At 43.3% G+C, this 24,345-nt stretch overlaps 1 protein-coding gene across 1 annotated transcript in view; it reads right to left on the bottom strand.

Moving 5' to 3' along the window:
* IL1RAPL2 (interleukin 1 receptor accessory protein like 2) overlaps positions 1-24,345 on the bottom strand; it is a 552,812-nt gene that overhangs the window by 4,689 nt on the left and 523,778 nt on the right. The window contains exons 7-10 of the mRNA XM_048514525.1: positions 23,271-23,400; positions 18,438-18,583; positions 13,253-13,396; positions 10,627-10,797 (exon numbers count right to left, since the gene is read on the bottom strand). Of these exons, the coding sequence (XP_048370482.1) occupies positions 10,627-10,797; positions 13,253-13,396; positions 18,438-18,583; positions 23,271-23,400 (591 nt within the window). The remainder of the gene's footprint in view (positions 1-10,626; positions 10,798-13,252; positions 13,397-18,437; positions 18,584-23,270; positions 23,401-24,345) is intronic.

Below are 24,345 nucleotides of genomic sequence, written 5' to 3'. Positions count from 1 at the left end.
GCAATTGAGTTGGGTGATTTTCCTGGCGAGAGAACTGCCAGGCAGCAATCACTCACCCAGATGGTTGCCTTCTATCCAATTGCTTTTGTTTGTCAGAAAATGACCCCGAAGAGTAACCATACTGGGCCACTTTTGTGATATTTCCAAGTGGAAATGATATCTTTTTTTAAAAAAAACCCTCTTATCACAGAAGCCTGATTGGCTACAGATGAGCATACAAGACAAACTGGCTCGACAGCCTCCTCCCCCTTCGCCCGTACCCCTGACAGAGAGGAGGACTAGAAGAAGTCCTGCTCTACTTACTTCTTTCAACTCTCCTTCCATTGGAAGATAGGGACACCAGTTGGAAGAAGAGCCTGCAGAAGAAAGAGCACATTGTAGGGGTGTTCCAGGTGGAACTCATCCCACATGCAGCTTCGTTGTGCAGATTGACGAAAGTGGGGTCGTGGCCAGCTGCATGCAGCCACTGCGTGCCTCTATGATCATTTTGTACATTATAGAAGAGTATTAATTGGTACACCTCTCTTTTTTTAAAAAAATAATTTTTATTTTATCAACAGAGAATTACAGGAAAAGAAAAGGAAGGTTTTTTTTTAAAAAAAAGAGATAAGAAAGGGAAAAAAGAAGAAAGAAAAAGGATTAATGAGGAGACAAACAAAGAAAAAGGTAGGCTGCTACCAAAAGCTCAACGGCTCACGCACTCTATACTTTTTCAGAACTAGTGGGTCTAAAATCCATCCCTTTCTAGTCTACCTGTCAAATTTAAGATCCCCAATATCTTTGTGGGGGGAAGGGAGATAAGAAAAACTTGCTCTACAGCTGGCAGAATAGCCCCAATCAGAAATGTGTAGTCTGGGAGCACTGAGAGGCTCAACCAGAGTGAAATGCCATTCCACTGAAAGTTTGGTACACTGTCCTCTTTACTCATAAAATGCATGTTGTGTTTTGCAGTTATCACAAATTAAAGGAAATAGTGAATTACAGAAATTGGGTAAAAAAAATATTCCACTGAGTTTGACGGTTGCTTTTGGAACAAATTCATGTTCCTGCTGTGCCTGGTTTAAAAGTAGGTGGCCATGAATTCTTAATTCTTTCTGCTTTGCATTCTACATGCCAGAAGGAGAGAGGGTACAGTAAAAACACTTTGTACACTTTGTGGCACCATGCAGGGCAAATTGCCTGTGCAGCTTTACCAGCAACTGACTTTCATTTCCTCCCCAGAGAAATAGGTTGCACAGAGATAGCTTGGACACATTTAATGCCCAACAATATAAAAGATTCACAACAAATTATAATGCCCACATTCTTCCTTGCCCCACCTCCCCTTTTGGAAAGGTTGGCCAACAGTCCAAAAGTAGGGTTAAAATAGAAACATAGGTGCAGAAAACAATTTAGGTAGGGAAACACGGATCAATCACACATATTGCCCAGTGCCAATGGAGTTTCATCTCAAATCATGTCACTGACTTTTCATTAGTTAACTTGCTGTGATGCTGATAGAGTCCTACTGGGCCATAGTTGCCTATGTATTCTCATTACTTCTAAATTCCTGGAGATCTGAAGATATTTACAACATTCTGTTTGCTTCTGGAGTATTAGAAATAGGTTCAGTCTAAAACATTGAGGGATGCAAGACTGAAGATTTTCCTGTATACAGATGGGTTCTTGCAAATTGGAGGGTAGATCCATCAATGGCTACTATGGAACCTCCACAGTCAGCAACCTCTGAATACCAGTGGTAGCACACAATATTGGGGAAGACCTTGGCAACTATGCTTTCTTTGTTGGCTGCTGTGTGAAACAGTATGCTGGACTAGATGGATCACTGGTCTGATCCAGCATGGCTCTCCTTATGTCCTTATATCCCAGAGCCCACATATTCATAGTAAAGCCAGCTCCTCTACTGACATGAATAGAAAAGTTATGCATGTAAAGCTATGGAAGAGGAACAAGGTACAAATTTACACTGAAAAAATAATGCCAACTGATATGTCCTGTAATAAGGGGCAAGTGCAGTCAGGGCTGCTTTGGAGCTATCAAGCCCAAGTGGATAAGACTGGATAGTTTACATCTTATGAGCCAAGCTCCCAACTGAACAAACTCTCAAGTGGAGAATTATCACAAGAATTATCCTACCCAGTTCCCATGTTTCATGGACATGAGGTTGTGCCTTTGGTCTATGCCTCTAACCCCCTCACATTCTGAAAGTGTACAAGAGCCCTTTGCACAAAACTCTGTATGCACAAACAGAAACTTTGCATGTACTTGACCTATTTTTGTATAACAATAGGACTCTGGGCATTTCTTTCTTGCTCTGTGCCTGGAGGTTGGGACAGGACTGGCCACCATGATCTTCCTCCTCCACTCTCAGGCACTTTCGGTGTATGCATGAAGAAGGTATGGACAAGGCTTTCATGAGCATTCTGAACATTCATGAGCATTCACCTGTTGACAGGTGAAAATGTTAAGATGGGCATAGACAATAGCCAACCTGATTTTACATATTTACATGCTGAAGGAGTAGGGTGGGATACTAGAATAACCAGTATATGAAGGAATGACCGACAAGGTTTTTCTGGAACTAAATGACTTCTTGGAGATGCTTTGCAGAAAGAGAAGTGAAAGAACTGAACTGTTGCCAGTAGACCACATGCAGATTGATGATGGTGCACTAAAACTGTTTCACAGGGTCAGGGCTGGAGCAAAGGGGAACTGCGCCCGGGGCATGTGTGTGCCCAGCGCCCCTGCCATGCCCCCCCACGTGCCCGGTGCATGCCCGGTGCATCGCACACACCCCTGCTCCCTTGGCGCTACACCACTGCACAGGGTGCTGCGTATATTCATTGCTTATTGTGAGACATCAGGTGTGCAAGTTCCTAATGCAGGACTCAAAACAACCAGTGATTGAGCTGAGAAAATATTTTGTATTACTAATACACCTGTTGATTATTAGTTATGTTAAGGCAAATATTTTCAGTTGTGCAGTGATCTCTTCCTCTGAATTCCATGCTGTTTGGCTCTTTAATTATAAAAAGGTTGTGGATTGCTGGGGGGAAGGGAAGGCAGGGAAAGGTCAGTCTCTGTGAGCAGAAGACCAGTGGGATCCAACCCATTACATTTAATAATTGATTACTATACAATAATAACATTATCTGAATTATTTGTATTGTTAGCTGCTAAAACATGGGGTGAGAAGGAGCCAGTTTGTGTGTGTGTGTGTGTGTGTGTAGAAATATACAATATCCTGGCCTCGAACCAAAAGAAATATATTTTTCTAGATTTTGTATAGAAGCAAAAAGGAAAATGGCAATATCTTTTATGGTGACAGCTGTACATTGCTTGGAATGTATCATTCTTTTCCCGAGCGTGGAGTTAAACAACTGCAGCCATGAGGTTGACGTGGCTGTACAGACATTACTGTGCCAAAAATGCACAGCATAGTGAGTGCAATACGACGTGGCAGGGTGGGGTAGATTTGTCCCCACAGAATAGGTCTTGCAAATGACCTCACGTTCAACGAACTTCTGAAAGGTTTTTTCCCTCCTTCCAAAGCATGTAATGTAGCAAACTGGACACTGTGTGGAGCTGTTCACAAAAGTGGCTCAACCCACATGGGAAAAACACTCAATTTGTATTATTTCACCTTGCAAATAGACTGAAAAATTAGGGAAAATTCAAACAGGTAAGCCACTATTTGGAGGCATGCTATAAAACTGGAGATAGACACATTCTGTATTCTTGGACAGCAACCAGTGCTTTCAATGTATGTTGTTCTATTCACTGATTGCTTTTGCAGGTGTTCAGGAAGATTATAAGAAATTTGGTACCATCTAGCAGAAAGAGCTTTGCAATCACACCATGTGTGGGCATCTCTGGGCTAGGCCAAATATGCAAAACCCCAAAGAAAGAAGTTCCCAAGTTGAAGAATGGAATAGCTCTTGCATCTTTTGAAATCAGTACTTTTTGCAATCCAGTTGCTTCTGCTTAGGAGATGGGAGGCCCCATTCAAAAGCTGGGCACTCGGCCGTGGTGTCGCGGCTGTGACCAGCCACCATCCCCAAAGTTCTGATGTTAGTCCTGCTGGGGGAAACATACAGAATGTATGACCCGTTTTCCCCCATTGGCAGGCAGCTGGTCCAGAGGCCCATCAAGAAAATGATGCAGGGGAAAAGTGTTAAACCCTTTCCTTCTGTGCTCTGCCATGGCCCTGATCTCTCTTGCGCCCATGGCTGCTACTTTGCAATACAAAATGTGCTGCAGATTTGATCATGGATCTTCCAGCAGCTACTTTAACACTGTATGTGGGTCTTATTTTAACATCAAAAGGGAGATGCCACGAATTCAGTGGAATCTGCCCTTGCTGGGGGCCCGAAGTCTCAGGCAATTTTCTCGGAACCTCAAGTTCCAATATTTGCAGTAGTGAGAGTAGCAAGAACGTATTACAGGAAACAGAGCACAGAGTAGCCCTTTAACTTTCCAGGAAAGGTCCCAGTAGGGCCACTGCCCTGGAGGACCACTACTTGTGGCCCAGAGGAGGCTGACTTATGGCTCCTGTGGTACTGCTCACCTTGGACCTGGGTGACAGCAGCAACAATGGCAACACTCAGCTTGATCCATGCTATCTTAGTATCTTAATCCAACTGTAAGTAGTAAAGAGAGAGGGGAGTTCAGTTTTCCACATTTGCATTTCACTTCCAGTGTCAGACATAAGCTCTTCATCCTAACTGCTTTAAACTTGAGCTGGGGAGCCTGTAATCAAACGTAGCTGGCCCTGGACACGTTGTCAGGGCCAGCTACATTGTTCCCAGATTGAGCAAACTTTCAGTTACAGCTTGGTTTACATTTGGCAAGGCCAGATTCTTTCCACAGGCTGCCAGTGGACCGTCCGCTGAGTTAAGGATATCATATCATACTTTGATCCAACATGGCAAGATTCTGTGCTCTGTGACTGCGGCTATATGAGAAGACTAGGCATTCAAGCTGTTCCCCCCAATGGACTAATCCATACAAGCAAAAAAGACATGACCAAATGACTGTGATAGTCCAGGTGTTAAAGGTTTCACCCCATGTGCCTTTTTCCTAAGGCTGTGAAATCCTTTTGTACTTCAGCCGAAACTGACAATGTGTTCAGATTGCTGCTCTTCTTAATGCCACGCATTCATACCTGAGGGGACGAGATGGAACGGACGCCCTGGTATCTTGTCTCTCAGGCCCACCCCACAAGCTACCAAAAAGCAGCAGGAGAAAGCCTTCGCTGGCTTAGGAGGCCAGACCTCAAGCCACAACCTGACAAGCATGACCTTTCTTCTCCGAGAAAGAATCAAGTCACAGGTAAGCAAGAGGGCAATGTTTTCTTGAACACAGCATGTGCCTCGATGCTTTAAAAATAGGCAGCCTGAAGAAAGGGCTGTTGCCTCTGCCTTTTTTGCGTCATCATCTGAATGAGCAAGTATTTTTGTTTAAATAAAAGGTTGTTGTAAACATGCAACAAAAATCTCAGCCCATCCTCCCCCGCCCCACCTCACGATAAGATTCAGGCAGTCCGTTTAGTGGGGTTCAGATGAGCCTCACGTGCACTTCTAGAAGTGTGATTGTATCTATGTCAGCCACGCATACGAAAGCCAGCCTGGGACTGCAGTTTCCAGTCCTGAGGTTCCTGGGGCACTGTCACTTCAGCATCCAGGATGCTTGCAAGTCATCGAGGCCTTGCAGAGAGGTACCCTGAGAGGTTTCCCCATTGCTGTGGCTAGATGGGACGGGAAGGAGAGGTTGGCTGCAGAGACATGATGGGAGCACATTAAAAGAAAGCCTTGAGTTCAGTGGAGTTTGGGCTCAGCTCACACTGAACCTGAAAGGAAGGTGCTCTTAAATTTACCATCAAGACATCTCCAGTTCGGATTTGGTGTATCAATTGTAACAATACCAAAAAAAGCATTCATGAAAAACAATCTATCAAAGAATAGTTAACTTCTAAGACTCCTTAAGAAGCCAGTTTGCATTATGTATTGTAGACCCCTACAGAGCCTTGCGATGACTTGCTTCTAGCCTTGGAACAGCAAAGTATACAGCAGAAAGCAAAGGTGTAGGTCTAATCCATGCTCCTGACAGGCCGTTTCTGCATGGGCAAAAAAAGTCAGTAAAAGGACGGTAAAAACAGTGTTATAGGTGGAGACTTTGCACAGCCATCACTGCAGAAATGATGCTGTGGCAATGTGGCAACGCTCCAACGGGCTCACAACAGTTTATTCGAAAATTGCTCACTGAGCGTGTCTTTTCAACAATGGCACTCCGTCATGCGAAGTGCCTGCCAGGAATTGGTGCCACAGAGCCTGCCCCCCACACTGGCCAATCCTGGTGCCGAACACCCGTGACGTCTACTCTGGGGAAAAAAGGATGCTGTTTGCAAAGCGCAGCCGTGCGAAGTGCCGGGGTTCAGCCGATGTGCTATCTGTCTATGGAGCGCCCGCCCATACGAACACTCCATTGCTGCAGTGTTGCCAATAACACCAATGGCACAATGCTGTAATTGGCTGTGCAGAAATGGTCATAGGTTTGTGGATTCTTCTCCAACAGTGCCTCAAATGGCCATGGCCACACAGCCCGGAAAACCCACCAGAAACAGTGCCTTAAACCTTCACTGTCCATGCCATTGAGAATATAAGAACCGTCTTTCTAGCTCAGACCAAAGATCTATCAAGTCCAGCAGCATCTTGTCTCTATGCTGGCAGCCTGACCCCTCCAAAAGGCTCACAAAGAGGATATGGAGGCAACAGTCAGTCACTGTTGATTTTCAGCATGAGTTATTCAGAGATACACTACCAAAGAACATGGAGGCTCTAGTTAGCTATTGCGTACAAGAGCCATTGATAGTCCTGTTCACCATTCATTTGTCTAATCTCATACTAATTATATACATATGGTCATCTATTTGCGCATCAGGGACCTCCACTATGCAAGGAAGTTTCACTTCCCTGCAAGATTTTTGGTAACTTTTTGACTGCAAACCCTAGGAATTAAAAAAAGAATCCATCTAATTTCAAATGCACATTTTGCATTGTCATAATTAGGTGGTGATTAAGCATTTCCGTTCATTCTGGGCAAAAGAATCAGACCCTTTTCAAAATACTGAATTATTTTTGTGGGAAGGGAGGAAAGAAAGAGCATCAGTGAATGCTCAGCAATGAGAATTGACATTCTCAGGTAACGTGTACATTTCTGATGATGCTTAATGACTCTCTGAAATGACAGTGATGAGTGTTTCCTGGAGAGTCTGAATGACAGGTGGACAAAAAAAGAAAAGGAAACAGAAAATGCCATCTTGTCTACCAAGGCACCTGGTAAGAAGCTGATTCATTTAAACCATTTGTTCGCCTCGTCAATATTTTTTTTTGGTAACTTAAAGACTTTGATTCCACTCTCTTTTTTTATGACTTTAAACTAAGTCCAGAGAACAGCAGCTGTACATGAAATACAGAACTGATTCTCCTCACAGCTTCTTCTGGCTCACAGTCATATCTTAAATGCATTAAATGTCTGTCATAGTTAAGTGAGACATCAAGTTGGAAGATTAAAGGCAAATCTGCCATCTTATTATACTAGGATTCTGTCCTTGTGTAAGATGTAAGAACATCTGTAACAACGGAGGTGGGCCAGTTTTTTATATTTTCAGCATTCGGCTATATCAGCTTCAAAATCCTTGTCAGGATTGACCATCTGCGGCCTAGTTGAGTCTCCACAAGGAAAAAGGAAAGATAAAAGTTTTCTTAATGCCCACAAATGAAAAAATGAACCAATAATATGACTTCATATAAAGGTAATTCCTGACAATCTTCTTAACAATTCTCACTCTGTTCTCCAGACATTAGTCACGATGAGGCAGGAGGAGTACATTCTCCTCAGGCATCTATAACAAAGGCTGACATTGAGTTGTAGTAAAAGCGTCACAGTTGTGAGGCATGTGTTCTGAAATTCAGGGCATTGATTCCAGCAGGGGATGGGGAAGTGTGGTGGGGAACAAATGAATTACTAAAAGATCCTCTCCAGAGTCACAAGAGCAACTGTCTTTTGCCTTCTCAAAGCAGGCACAAGACACTGACGTTCCATGAATGGAACTCTACATGTGTGAGTTGGCTCTTCCAAATAACTGCTCAGGAGGTACAATTTTAGAGAGGCTTTGGGGGAAGGAGACTGTTAACTCTTTCCTCCGTGCCCCAAATTCTCCACTTTTTCAGATCAGGGTTTACAGCAGTTACAGCAAAGGCATTTGATTGCTTTAGTTATATATTCTTGGATGGCAGGGGGTTGGACTTGATGGCCCTTGTGGTCTCTTCCCACTCTATGATTCCAATCTATGATTCCTTTCCAACTGTTCCCAAGGTAAGGGAAGAAAAGGGCCAATCCCCTCTTGCTCTCTGCCATGGCCTTAATACATGACCGTGGCACCAAATTTTCTAAGAAAACAAATTATGTGTTTGGGGTGCTAATCACAGGACTCTGGAGTCACTTGTTTGCCCCAAATATGATAAAACAGCTATGACATACAGATAGTGTCTGCCAGGCTTCTTGCTTTGTTTTTACAAAACATCTGCAGCTAAAGTCATTTTGCAGACCACAATCTGAACCAAAGTCTGGAAGTCCACCACTCTGAGTTTAATGAAAATGAGGTCTGAGGTGTTTTTGAAGTTGCTTCTGCCCTAGTTTTTGATGATCACATATGTAACAGTGCCTACTTGAACCATGAAATAACATGATAATAGTTCTGTTCTTTTTATTCCTGAAATTGGCGTATTTGAATCTGTAGAAAAGGAATAAAGATAAATTGTTTTCTGCACTTTTGGTCAATTGATTACAATGGTCTGGAGGCAAAAGAAACCTTTCCTTGTCATCAGGATTAATTTAATTTGGACATGGTGCAAACAGGAAAGGTTCAGAGAAAAGTCGCACAGGAAATGGTGAACAGTTACTCTGGAATGCTAACAAATATATAGTAGGGATTTATACTATTCATTCTTTATTGTATTATAATTTTTTGCTTAAGCCCAGTGCAAATACAATAGTTTGTAGCATTATAATCACATTCCCTCATAATCAGAATTTAATGAGACCACATCCAACCCTGGCTCCCAACTCTAGTCCAGAGGACAGCCTGCTCATGTCAAAGCCCACAAATCCTATCTCATGAGGGAGATATGGGAGAGGGAAGAGAACACATGAACCCACGATCTGCTAATTGATCCCCATCATACACCAAGCTTTATTGATTGTTTGGTTTCCCTATGGGAATATGCCCATGGAAAATATAATGGGGTGGATCCTGTGACTTCCTTCCGCTAAGATCTGGCAGAAGGGGGTCAGAGGAAGAGACGGGCAATGTAGGGTCCAATCCAATAGAAGGATATTTCAATGTAATGAACCAAGGTAAGAATAGGAGCTGTAATATGAGGGATTCCTTTAAAAACATTTTTTTTGCTCTTTTCAGGAATTATGTCCACACATATAAGGAGCTTAGTAATCACATATCTTATCTTATATAATTGGCTAAGGGTTCAAATGAGCGATGACGAACCCTTAGCCAATCACTTTGCAGAATGCATATCTATCCAAGCCCTGTGCATCCTGCACACCCATTGGCTTGTGCCCCACCCAACCCCTCCCAAACCTACCTACCCTGCCGACACCCTCCAGGTTACCCCTCCTCCATCCCCCACTACTCCTGGAAACCAAGTCGGGCCTGTAGTGGCAATCCACGCTCTCCAGCTGGACCTGCCAAAAGCCACCCCTTCCCTCCCACCTTTCCCTGCACCCCAAATTGAACCCAAGCCCAAAACCGAAGCTGGCCCCAGTGGCACAGCGCCAGCAACCCATGCTCTCATGCTAAGTCCACCAATAGCCAGTCCTTCCACTGCCCAGCTTTTCCTGCACCCACCTCCTCACCAACAGGAATCATTGTGGCAGGAGGATGGGGGACAGCTGCATAAGGTAAAGTCCATTGTGGGGGTAAATGCTTGCTCCCCCCCTTTGCTAGGGCCCATTGCATTTCCCTTCACACTGGGCTTTGCTGCTAGTGTGTATGTGTGTGTATACATATAAATATATATACACCCACATATATATGCTACCCACAATGCTTCCAGTATATGAGGTCACCATGTTGTCTAAGCAGGGGCAATGCATGTAATTTCCATGAGCATGCATTTTCAGAGCGTGTGAACCAGAACTCTGGGAGTGTGTGTATACATGTGCCAGCTACATGTGCATGCAAAATATGCATACTACCCATTCAGACAACATGGGAACTGAGCATAATAAAACAAACTATGCACCATTGCGAGGCTTCCAGGTTGCATAGATGTAACATCTGAAAAGTGTTAAAGAAATGCACGTTTTCACACCATTCCAGCGACAAGAAGACTGTTCTCTCTGAAATCCCCCCCACCCGCCCCTGCCAGCAACCTTTCAAAAATTCAGCATTCAAGTTTTTGTTTACAGCTTTGCTCAGTTCCCTTCTTTGGAGCTTGTGGGTCATTCCTCACTAATCAGAAAAGAAATGAAAACTGCAGAAGCAGGCTGTACCTTCTTAGAAGCACTAGATGGGGGAGGTCAAACCCTGAGCTGATTGATACTTACTTCCAGTAGGGATCAGGTCCCTGTCTGGAATGAAGAGTTTGTATCCATAATGTTTCTCCAAAACATCTGGCAAGATTTCAAGTGCAAACTGGTCCTCTTCACTGTTGTCACAATCTAATGCATCTGGATCCACTTTGGTATACGAAAGATAAGCATCATATTCTTTGTTGTCTGTAAACAAAGCCACAAGCATTAAGAAAATAAAAACAAAACCTAAGCATTGTTCTGATATTTTCCAGAAGAGCAGTTATGTTCCTCTAATGCAACAGAACAACTAATTTTATGCAGAGGACCAAAATGTGGTGAAGATAAACATGTGGAAGAGAAAGTAGCATTGCTTGCCCCTCTTTTGGGTCCACGTATTTTAGATCACATCTTCTGCACAGCATCTCTGCATGGATGTGTGGAAACCTTGAGAAATGTGTGGATATAGGGAAGCTTCGCACCCTGCTTCTGGGCATTGTTTGGTTCCGTGGAGTGCTTCAGTACATACCATACAGAAGGTCAATTACATTATTTTTACTAGATCTATTTCCTTCATTCTAACTTCAACAAAGTTTCTAAAGCAGCTTAGAAATCTCCCTCTTGCTTACTGAAAGAATTTACATCTCACATTTTGAACTCTTGTAATGGTCTGCCTTTACCTATAATGGTGGGGCATAGGGCCCAAACATTGTGTTTCTTGTTAAAGTTTATAAGCTCCCCACCCAGGCTGTTTTAGCACTTGAAAATTCACCATGGGGTGGGGCGGGGGGGGGGAAGAGTACTACATTGCTGCATTTTTAAATGACTTTAAATGGTGGCAATGAGAATGCCATCACATCTCATTTGACCCCCACAAAACATATTTAAACTGTATAAACAAATGATTCCATTGTCCATATTAATGCATTATTAGATAGTATCTGTGATTGAATGTTAAGAACCTAAGAAAGAATCTGCTGGGTCAGACCAGAGTCCATCCAGTCCAGCACTCTGCTACTCACAGTGGCCCACCAGGTGCCTTTGGGAGCTCACATGCAGGATGTGAAAGCAATGGCCTGCTGCTGCTGCTGCTCCCGAGCACCTGGTCTGCTAAGGCTTTCGCAATCTCAGATCAAGGAGGATCAAGATTGGTAGCCATAGATCGAGTGCTCCTCCATAAATCTGTCCAAGCTTTTTGAAGCTATCCAGGTTAGTGGCCATCACCACCTCCTGTGGCAGCATATTCCAAACATTATTATGTGGCAGCATATTCCAAACATTATTTCCCTTTTCAGCATTGAATGTTATTGAATTTGTGTGTGTGTGTGTGTGTGTGTGTGTGTGTGTGTGTGTGTGTGTGTGTGAAACATTCAATCACACACACACACATGGAATGCATTGAATGTATTATAAATGCATTAATACACATACATTAATACACATACATAAATGCATTTGTAAAATTCATTCAGTGCATCCACATCATCTTCTATGTTGTTTCCTAGAATGTGAATTTGTCTGGGGAAAGAACAAGGCTGTAATAGGTTGCTCTCCTGGCATTTGCAAGCTTCCATTATTTACAGAAAATGAAAAATCAAATGGTTAATGTAGTGAGGACAAAAGTATAGAATGCTTATGAAGCACCGCTTTTCAATGAGCAACAACAACTGGGGGAGAAAAATCATTGAAACCAAGTTTAAAATAATCAATCCTTTGCCCCAAAGGGAGTCTAAATAGCTGATCACACCCTGGTTTGTTCATTTATGTTCTTCAAATTATGGTAATTTTCCTAATTTTCATCAAATAGATCTGTTTGTGACTTATAGGGGATAGTCAGCCAAGTCGCAGGCATTTATTTTCTCAGCTAGAGAATTGATTTTCTTCTTGTTGAAGAAAACAAGGTGTTCCAGGGAGCTGTTACTGGCTCTGGAAGATGATGGCATATTTCAATACTCGAGCAAAGAGATATGATGGATGGTACAAGGCTGGGTCACTGCACAGTTCACCTAGCAGAAGGAAACCAGCGTTTTAACCCCCACGGAGCCTGCGCTTCTTGATCCTTCCTGAGAACGATGGAGTGTTTCACAGCAACTGGATGATGGCCATTGCAAATGAACACTGTTGCACGTGGATATCAGCCACTGAACAGTAAAAGCCGAGAAATCCTTTCTTGTCACCCAGTGGGTACCCTCTCCTGAGGGGGGGGGGGGGGGACCAAGCAACACTAGTGGGTTACAAGGCTTAGGTGGGTGTGCTGACTTTTTTGATTAAGCATAGAACAGGAATGCAAAAGACCAAGAAAATCACCCTTCAGATTTGTCTTCAATAATATTTTTTTCTACTTATGTGGAGTTTTATTAAGATCTCAGGAAAGCTGATCTATATATTTGGGAAATATATTTTGGACGGTTTTGGACAGAATCCACATATAGGATCTCCTATGCTAGCCCCATCAGAACGAGCTATTCTGAGAGGTGTGTGTGTGCGTGTGCAGAGGGGCACACTAACTGATTTTTTAAAAATCAAGATGTTGCAAAGTCTTTGGTGAATTTAACATTTATTCCCTTTCCAGCATTTTTGCCCGCAGCCAGAGGCAGTTATCGCTTAATATCCTGGACGCTTGATGGAAACATTTTTCAAAATTCTTTAAAGTCCTGCTTACCATCCACTGCTTCATCACCTCCAAATGTCTGTCTGTAACACAGCATCAGTTCTAAGTTGTAGCATTTATAGATAGACACAAGCAGCACCAGTAAGAGAAGGATAGCCCCCAGACCTCCAGCAAGTTCAATCCTGGAGATCAGATCTGGAATAAACCAAGAAAAGAAGGGTTGGATAATACAAAGAGTTACAACTGAACACATGGCATTTGCTTCTGTAATAGCCTCTGCTCAGAAGTCGAGTCTAGTGACAGCAGCATTTGAAAAGAAGAAATGAACAATGAAGAGGTACATCTGCCCGACCAATTTATATCAGTTTTTAATAATCCAGTTTAATTTCCATATTTTTTTAGCATTGTGAGGGATTTGTCAAGCTTCTGTTACAGAAATCGCAGCCCTTCCACACAAGGAGATAGGAAGTGATTGTTAAACCAGGAAGTGATTGTTAAACCAAATAAGACATAGGAAACCTGTCCTACTTGGTTATGATGGGGTTTTCCACTGTTTCATAAAGGAGCTCAGGAAGATCCCTTTCAAAGATCTTTTCTTCCCCATGTGAGTGTCACAGGAGCAGATTTTAATCAGGGGATCCCTGGTCTCTGTAGCACGGCTCTGCACTGGCTCTATAGAAGCCAAACATGTATGTGCTAGACTGGAGTGGTGGTCACAGGAAGACTGTTGTCTATTCTGTTGCACTCTTGTTTGTGTGTGTGTGTGTGTGTGTGTGTGTGTGTGTGTGTGTGTGTGTGTGTGTGTGTGGTTTTCTTTTACATAATTGCTCAAATCCAAGCATGCCAGAGGAGTTTGGCATCTGGACATGGTTTTTATTTAATTTACAAACCCACCCATTGGCAAAGGGTTTGCAGAAGGATAATCAACTGGAGAATACGAATGTATAAACTCAAATGGAAGTTTCCCCACCTTCTCCTGAGCCCTATAAGGATCATCTTCCAACACTTTCACAAGGCATTCAGGTACTGGCTCTGAGCAGATAAGTCCAATTAATCAGAGGGCAAGCAGCAAGACCCTCCCTCTCTGTTCCCTTACTGTCTCAATCTGACACAGTGAAAGAATTAATTAGTATTAAGGTCTGTTTTGGGTGTATCTCAGAGATTGTAATAGGATACCATGAGAATAGGCAGTCTCTACAATTTGATAGGCTTAAGCTGTCCATATGGACATTGAAGCCACAGAGAGTTCATATTTCCTGACTGGCTTTTGTGCTGTTTGCCAGACTTCTTCATCACCAGTCCCCCCCACACATTTTCTTTATCACAACTTTATTATTTTTAAAAGCAGGGTTTCTTTGCCCTTCACAATGTGAACTCAGGCAATCAGGGATCATACAGTGAACAAAATAATCAGCTCTGATTGTACGGTGATGTCAGTAAGGGTAAAGTTACATTGCCTAGCCTGAAGTCTCAATCCAACTCTTGTGCCAGAACACACACTGGAAGGCACATCTCAGCACAAGTCCCACTGAGAACAATAAGATGTGTGGCCAAATGCATTCAAAAGCTTGTATCCCAATAGGCAAGCAAGTCTGCATTTGAATGCATATTCCAATGGGTATCTAAACCTGCGCTGCTCTGTTTTTCCATACTGCACTGCAGTGTTTTCATTAGCACTGAAGGACAGGTCATGGTCATAACCCTGCTTCCGTTTCACAGATACTTTCCTACTGTTTTCTACGCCCCTAAAAATTGCTAAAAATGGGGGGGGGGCACAGTTTTTCAGGGCAGGGAAATTAATTGTGAAACAAAGCCTTCCCAGTCCAGCTCTGTTTTAGTCTCAAATGCCAACAGCCAGTATGATTCATTTTAAGCACAACTCAGCAACACCGGGAGGCACGCGTTAGCAGACTGAGCTGCCATTTCAAATACAGGCACAGGAACCTGAAGCTCTTAGCCTTGCTTTCTGGCTCACCCACCCATTAAAAATCTCAAGAAGCCAATCTACTCCAATGAGAGACACACTGGAGAAGATGTGTTAATTTACACCCTCTGTCACTGCCAATATTTATTGCCATGATAAATAAGCATTAGGAGAGGCATAAACGCTCTGATGATATAAAAGAATAGACAGAGGGAGCATAAAGCTTCCAGAAAGTTAGAGGATGCAACGAGTTGATATATCATCATCATCTTGGAGTTTATATGGAAAGGCAGCCGTACAAGTTCAGGAGTCACCTTTTCATCTTGCTGTTATTTACAATAGGAATCCGCCCACTTCCTGCCTTCCAAGATATCATGGCTGTCAGAGAATAACAGAGCAAAGAGATATATAGGCTGCTGTATTAATGGTTTCAGGTCAATAATGATAGTTTTATTGGCGCATGGTAACCTCTCTTGGGGTTTTTCCTCTCTCCACAGATTTCTGGGGGTATCGGCGGCTGCTTAAACCAAGAATCAAGGCCTGTTGAGATAATTTGTGCCATGAAGCTGAAAAAGTTCAACTGGTGCCACCTGGCTCATAAAAACTCTGGCCCAGACTGCTTCCATAGGTTCATATTCCTTACACCTAAGTTCCGTTCAAATATTGGACCCTGGCTGGATGAAGACCAGTGGGAGGGATGGACAATCGGACAAAGAACAATGGGCTGGGGATGTTCAGCACTGTAAGAAGAAGAGGAGTTTGGATTTATACCCTGCTTTTTTCAACTGTAAGGAGTCTCCAAGAGGCTTACAAACCCCATCCCTTCCCCTCTGCACAACAGACACCCTGTGAGGTAGGTAGGACTGAGAGAGGTCTGAGGGAACTGTGACTAGCCAACCCAGTAGGTTTCATGGGGAGGACTGCGAAATCAAACCTGGCTCACTAGATTAGACCCCACCAGTCTTAACCACTACACTACACTGGCTTTCCTTCCATTGAATGAGACCCTTGGTCTATCAGGATCAGAACTGTTTACTTTGGCAGTGGCTCTCCGGGGTCTCAGGCAGAGATCTTCCACATCACATTCTATGTGATTCTGTAAATGGAGATACTGGGGATTGACCATGGGATCTTCTGCATGCAAAGCCGATGCTCTATCATTGAGCTGTACCCCCTCTCCACTAGGACATCCTCATCCACATGACACTTGGGCCCAATTCATCCCTTCCTTTACCCATGAATGGGGCAGATCTGTGTTGAAATTTGCCACTCAGTTACCGTATGCATTAACCCCCTGTTTTTGGCAATGCAAAGAATCAGGAGCGCCTGACTAGCTCTCAGTAACATATTGGCTAGATCCCTAGTTATGGTGGGTTGTGAGGGCTGTCTGGCAGGTATTCAGTTTGTGTACAACTACCTATTTCTGGTGGAAGGAGGGGTTTGTGAGGAGGCCAGCCACCCAAGCCAAGGCTAGCCACCCTTGTACTAGCAACACAAAGCAGGTAGGGCAATGCTCCCAGACCCCTCTTCCTCATTAGGTTTTCTTGCTACCCTGGACAACTAGGAGCCTCTTGCTACAGTTTGTATACAAATCTTCATAGCAGTTTGCTCTCTCTTTGCAACTGTGCAGTTAGATGCATCCTTTAAATGACTGACATTGGCAAGATTGCATTATCTGATTTTTGTGCCTGCACAGGCAGTGGATAACTGTTTGAGAAGTGATCGCCAGAATCACTTGGAAGTTTACTGAAGTTTATGAACAGGCTACAAAGGCAAGCAGAGACCCTAGTAGGAAGGTTCTCAACTCAAAAGTCTTGGGTTGATTTACCGCCTCCATTTAACTCCATATTTGTGTGTGTGGCAAGGGTTGAAAATAAAACTGGTCAAGAAACAGAAAAATCTAAAGGAAGGGATAGTGCTTTCTGCAGTCTAAACCCTAACAGATAAATTCTTTTGGTTGCAGCTTCTCCTGTCACTGCAACATTTTTGGCAAGGGGGGCGGGCATGAACTGTGCCAGCAGAGGGAAGAGAGCTGCCTCACATATACAGATTTCAAACAGCCCACCAGTGCTTTTCACTGGCAACATCTTATTTGAAGCCCTGCAACGGTCTCAGCACTTCAGAGTCGGCAATAAGCACCAAAATCAAACAGCAAATGATTAGGATGCAAGAGATACATCCCTGATCGGCATATCAAGTCCCAAAATACGTTTCATTCCTGTCGTGCATGAAGCCGACATTCTCAAACACAAGTGCCGAGCCGACACTGATGTCTTATTTCCTTTTAATCTGCAAAGTGTAACTTGTCAGGAATTGCAGAAGCAAAACAGTCTGTACTCTTGAGTTGAAAGACAAGTTCTCCGTCAAAGATGTTCTGTTTATAGAATATTTAGATTTTTTTATTAGATGAGGGAAAACCTTCCTACGAAGCCAACTACATATTTGTTAGGGCAGAATGTTCACATAAAAGTAAGACTGAGGGCTGATTTTCAAAAAAGGAAAGATCATCAGGGAGGGATTAAATCGCCCTTTCCCTCAATTTCTCCACTCGAAATTTCCCTATCCGAAAGCTGCTTTTCCTTTTAAAAAATTGTGCCCAGCTGCCATTTCATGCATCTGAAGGTAGCATATAGTTAGCCCCTGAGACCATTTCTAAATTCTTCTAATGGATACTATCTGCTAACCAATTCTTTTATTATTTATTGAAGGAAACGGCTGTGAGGAAGATGGCATGAGGAGAAGTAGCAGCTCGGCATGATTCCATCTGAGAAGCATGTTCGGGCAGTACTGAAGCTGAAAATCCTTTTTAGAAATTGATTGGATTAGCTTCCTTTTTTTTGGGTTTAAATCGCAAATGCCCGTGAAAGATGTCGAGAAGGAAGTCCACCGTGGGGTACAGAATATGAACACTGTGATCCAATCATTTGTCTTATTATGACTGAAAGCTTCAGAGGAGAAAGATTGTGTTTGTGTATTTACTTAGTACCAAGCACAATGAAGCACAAGTAAATGACAGAAACAGCTAGGAGGAATTCGAAAAATATTCCGTCTGGAGAAAAGTACTGCAGGCAGACAGGTGCCAATAGAACCTTACCTGACCTGAGACAGCCTTTTTGAGACACAAGTGGGAGCTCAACTAATGCTGTCATCAAAATTTGACATTTCTTAATACATTTTAAAAACGTATGGACATTCCAAGGTGCCAGATTAGCTTTGGCGGGTCTAACTTAAAACATCACAAATCCCATGCTGCAGTGCGGCCTCAACACAGGGACAGCGTAATCACAAACAGAGGAATGAAAAAGGAAGTACCTTTTTTCCGCAGAATTACGCTTGCATGTTTCCGCCCATTTCTGTTTTCTACGTGGCATGTATAATTGGCCAGGTCTGGCTCCTTCACGACATCAAAGATCAAAGTTAACTCCACTATTTTTTCTCCTAGATGCTCTTTGAGAAGCCTGAAAGGAAAAAAAAACAGTTTGGAGGTTTGTCGGGCACATTGCAGAAAGGAAACCATGGAACACGTGCTTGGACTTGCTCATCAAGCCATACTTCATGTGGCTTTCTGTATAAAATAGTGAAAAAAATGATCTTACAGGTGAGGAAAATGTGAGCCAGCAAATGTGTGCCTCCCTCCTTAATATGATCAGTATCTGGATAGGAGACCTTCTGGGAATCTCACATATCTCCATAATGGAAGAAAAATAGACTACAGCTGCAATCCTAAATGCGCTTTCCTAAAGTAAGCACCACTGAAGAATATGAGGCTGACTTCTTAGTAGATCTGCTTAGGATTGCTCCTTTCAACTGTAAAGAACAAATATCTGCCCTAATCTGAAAAATACATTGGAATCCCCCCACCCAGAGGTGGGATCCAACCAGTTCTCACCACTTCTCTAGAAGTGGTTACTCATTTTTTCTGAGTGCCGAGAAGGGGTTACTAAAGCAACCTCCCTGCCCAATAGGGACTGGAGTTGCGTGTGTGCGGTGGCGCCACTGTTTGAATCCCCCCACCATCGGAACTTGTTATCAAAATTTTTGGATCCCACCACTGCCCCCACCCCAATTATTAAAGAGTACTGAATGTATGTTGAATACAAGAGCAAGCACACGATGGAATTCTTCAGAAGATCAAATTCTGTATGGATCCCACCACACGGTGGCTTTAAAAGGAGAGTGAAGGGTACAAATCAACCAGGCACAAAATCCAATTTTAACACAATGCTTCACCCAAAACTACCATGTTTCTTACAGTTGGAACATAAAAGGAAAGCCCAGGAGACCCTGACTCAAAGGATACTATTAAAATAGCATTCCAAAGTGCAACTGTAAATCAATCTTTTCATCCGTTCAGGCAAGTTTTTAGATTTTCAGATGAATGGTTCATTTTCAGATGAATGATTTAAAACTGGGGTGGCCCACGTAGGAATCATCAGGCTGCAAGCAGACACGGGCTAATGCTCAAGAATTTATACCCATTAGGATTTTACATGTTTTATTGCCACAACAGACCTCATCCCCACTTGCCCTACTACAAACTGCTTTTGAACAGAGATGCCCCAAAGACATTTTGGTTTGTGAATCAGAACATCTTAACTAGCAGGCCCACACACACCACTCCAGGTAAGCCAAATAATGTAGAATTTGCTACTCCTGAATGGTGGCTTGACCTGGATGGCTCAGGCTAGCCCAAACTCATCAGATCTTTGGAAGCTCAGCAGGGTTGACCCTGGTTGCTATTTGGATGGGAGGCTGCCAAGGAAACTCAGGGTTGCTGAGCAGAGGCAGAAGGCTTTCACGGCCTGATTCAACTGGTTGTGGTGGGTTTTCTGGGCTGTGTGGCCGTGGTCTGGTGGATCTTGTTCCTGACGTTTCGCCTGCATCTGTGACTGGCATCCTCAGAGGTGTTTCACATAGGGAAGTCTGTTACACACAGTGTGTAAAAGACTTCCCTCTGCGAAACACCTCTGAAGATGCCAGTCACAGATGCAGGCGAAACGTCAGGAACAAGATCCACCAGACCACGGCCACACAGCCTGGAAAATCCACCACAGTCAAACAAATACCTCTGTTATGTCTCGCCTGCAAACCCTTCAGGGTTATCATAACTTGGTGTCTGGATGGCATTTTCGACCAGCATTCTTGAAGAGTATGCCAAAATTTTCCCCTTGAGATCCTTTGGATGCAATTCACTGTAACAAAAAAAGAGGTTTGGGAGTTCTGTTTTCAGACTTTACCATTACCATCTGAGGTGCCCCAGATCAAATGTAATTTCAACTTCCTCTTTGTTACAGAAGTCCCTTAATCATCCTGATAGCTCTTCCATAGGACAGGGAACAGAACGTCCTTTTTGCACAATTTATTCCAATTTCAAAAAAGGAGTTTCATCGCCTTTTTAAGCATTCATCATAAAGTTTTTAATGGTAGCTTTGCAGTTTCTGAGTGGCTAACGGGCACAGTGGGTTTGGCTTTCTTGCTTTGCTTTCCCCCATAAAATGTTCCTTATGCTGTCAAAGATTTCAGCACCCCAATTAACTGATGTGGATGAGTGTACAGAGAAGTAAATTGAGCAGGGAGGAGAAAAATAAGGGTTTAAATTAAAGTGTCTTCACTTACATCCTTCACGCAACTAATCACATTTTTCTTATCGTAAAAATATGAAACAGGAAATACAGCATGTGTGTGTTATGGCTAGACAGAGAATGTAATAGAATTTTCCAGGCAAGCCTTGAGAGATTTGCACTGTGTTTTATAGGCTCAACCAAGGAAGGGGAAAATAACAATTGATATGATTTATATAAAGCAAAATTAAAATTTTAAAATTTTCCTCTGTGGCACAGCCATGGCATTGAAATTTGCAGCAGGTTCCTCTCCCAATCAGACACAATTCACTACCCTCCAGGCAGACTTAAAGGCTATTATTTCTTGTTTAAGAGGACCTATTCACTTTACACAATGTTTTTATTACAGCTCTTAAAAACCCACCTAGCAAAGAATTTTTCACTCTTGCTTCCCCTTCCCCTCAATCTCTCATTCTCTTTGGTGGTGAATCAGCTTGACGTCACCCTATTGGGAAGGTGTGTCAAACTTCTTTGGCACTTCAGTGGAAGTTGGAAATTCAGGTGGGAACCTTTTTGTTCTCCAGGAAAGGGTCTGCCTGATTGCCTGTCCTACTAGCAAGGCACACCAAACAAAGGCCTTTCATGAATGCAGTACTTACTCAGTGGCGTAGCGCCAACGGGGCTGGGTGGGGCGTGACACCCCAGGTGCACGGCACAGCAGGGCGTGGCCAGGTGTTTCAGGGGCGGGGTGTTCCAGGGGCGGGGTGTTCTGGGGCAGGGGTGGACGGTGCTCTGGCAGGGGCGCAGGGCACGTGCACATCCCGGGCAGAGTGCCCCCTCATTCCACCCCTGTACTTACCCCAAAGCTGTTTGCCCAGCAATGGGGGTTTCCCACATTTTTTCATTTACACTAGAGCAAGTGTTCTGCTGATGCCTACCAAGCTGCCATTTTGCCTCCCTCCTCCCACTTCCTGGCTGTTTCTTCAATCCCCATTTTTTGCTGTTTCAACTGACTATTCAAATAATATCTAACAGTGTTATAATAATAATATTACAATACATAATTGGGTAAGGGTTCAAACATCCAACAATAAACCCTTAGCCAATTGCCATGCAGGACACATAGGAACCCAAGCCCTATGCATCCTATACACCTATTGGCCATTGCTGGACCCATGGAGCAGCTGCTCTGTGGGTCTGGCAAGACTCTCTAACCTCCACCCACCTCAAACAAAGCCTTTCCTGACCCCCAGAAGTCCAACTGGGCTCAAGTCCAGCAAAAAAACCCTGCCACCCCCACCCCCCCAAGAAGTCCAGCCAGGCTTGTGGAGGGCCTGGCAAAGTCCTTCCCCAATACATTACAATGCCCTAGGCCTCTGAGTGGGGCTCGAAGTATACTGAAAGGCCAACAACCAGCTAAAGAACTGGCAGCTATGATATTAAACAAAATTAAATAATAATTTTAGCCATGCAAGAGTAGGCAATTAGGACAAATTTGATCATGGCCAGAATCCAAAAATCCTCAAGTGATTTGAAGTGCAGATTGTGCAAGGAAGTCGATGAAACTGTAGATCACATACTTAGCTGCTGCAAAAAGATTGCCCAGACAAAGTACAAACAGAGGCACAACTTAGTGGACAAGATGATCCATTGGAATTTATGCAAGAATTATAACATCAAGATGGCTAAAAACTGGTGGGAACATCACCCAGAGAAAGTAGTGGAAAATGAGGTTAAGATCTTGTGGGACTTCAAACAGACAAAGTGTTGGTGTATAACACACATTACAATGTCCTAGGCCTCTGGATGGGGCCTGAACTGTAATAAAAGGCCAACAATTAGCTAAAGAATTGACAACTGTGATATTTAAGCAAACACTCCATCTCCCTCTAAGAGAGAGCATTCCACTGTTGAACAGCCCTTGTCGTCAGTAAGTTCTTCCTAATGTTTAAGTGAAATCTCTTTTCCTGTACCTTGAGAAGGAGAGGACCATGCTGAGACAGCAAGGGGGCCCTAACTGTCTCAGAAAAAACAAGAAGCATTCATCACTTGCCCCACAGGGTACTGTTAGATAATACTTGACCGGCAAGCCAAACAGAATTAATCGACAGGCAAAACAAGTTGGCTTGCTCTGAGTCCGTGGTTGGTGAATGTGACGGCTGAGTAATAGGGATGACTGGATGTACATTTCTCTTGCAAGGGGCCATCCATCTTTGGAACTGCATCGATAGTGGGAAATCAAGACAGTTCCCCAAGTGACTTGGGAAATGGCAACTGTAGCCAGCACTATCTTTAAGTCTAAATGCTAAACAAGTCCCTGTCCCCATTTGGAGAGGCATTGGTAGCAGTGGAATGACTCCAGAGACATCAGAGTATGAGCAGCAGTTATAACTTCACAGTTGCTTCAGAAACCCAAAAGAAATACAGTCCTATCTGACATTGGTAGCATATCATCTATCAGCTTATAGACAAGAAGCTAATTATCTACTCAACATAAACCAGCTAATAAGATCACCTTATTGAGACACACAGGGTTGTGTTTACTGTGGGAGAGGGGGGAAAAATAAAGTGCCCCCCATAATACCTGATTTCACCTTCTTTAATGTGATTTTCAAGTTCTTCAATAAATCTCTCTCCTCGTGTCCAGTAGATCATGGGACCTGACTCTCCGCTAAACCCAAAAAATGCTTTGCAGGCAACATTTAGAGGTTGACCTGAGAAGAAATACAAAGAAGGTAAATTAGACACATCATTGTCAGAGCAAGAACTTAATATGAATATCTTCTAAATGGTTTCCGATTATTACACAAGTCTTTGGTGCTGAAGGGTTGTCTCAAATTGATCCAGTGAAAAAAGCAGTTTCCTTTGGGTAGCTGTTTTCTTCAGAATGTATGAACATGATATGTTACAAGTAAAACCACTGGGTGTAGCTCCCTCATTTCTGGCTAGCAGTGGCTCTGTAGTCTGGGAAGTGGTCCCTCCCAATCTTGTTAATATCAGATGTTTCTAATGGGAACTTCTTGGAACTGAGCTTGAGCCTGATAAATCCAAAGCCTGGGCTTGCCTTCTGAGCTGTGGGCCCTCCCCAGGGTGTAGATATCTTCTGCTTAGGGATCTAATTGGCATCTTGCCAAGGGACATCAAAACCATGAAAGGGTTTCCTTAGAGCAGGGGTGTTCAATAATGCACAAAAATAATGGTTTTAACAAAGGCAGAATGTAAAAATGAATGGTAATTCTCATATTGGTCCAGGATTATATTCCAATGGAGAAGCATACAGTTTTCTCCACAGTTGAACCTCAACTGACCATACTAGCATCTTTATCTAGGACAGTTTCACATTTTTTCTTCAAGACACAAGACAGTTAATCTGGCTGGAGCTTCATTTTTAGGAGTACGTTTGTGCCCTGAACAGGGGATGACAACATGGACCTCTTGGGGAGAAAATATTTTGTCACCTCTCTGCACCATGCCATTTTCGTCCAAGTCCTCCTTGCTGCAGCCTGTCTAGAAATCTCAGAAAACATCTATTTAAATGGTTTTTAAAGCAATTTTTAGTGTGTGCACAGCTCAGATTTGACTTTAATGGAAAAAGACACTTGTAGCAATACGAGAACGGAAAAACCAAGATGCGGTCAATCAAAATTGACAGCATCTGC

The sequence above is a fragment of the Sphaerodactylus townsendi genome, linkage group LG13, assembly GCF_021028975.2.
Source record: "Sphaerodactylus townsendi isolate TG3544 linkage group LG13, MPM_Stown_v2.3, whole genome shotgun sequence".
In the NCBI taxonomy this organism is placed as follows: Eukaryota; Metazoa; Chordata; class Lepidosauria; order Squamata; family Sphaerodactylidae; genus Sphaerodactylus; species Sphaerodactylus townsendi.
The sequence above is the reverse complement of the archived record's forward strand: the minus strand, read 5'-3'. Positions and strand labels throughout refer to the sequence as shown.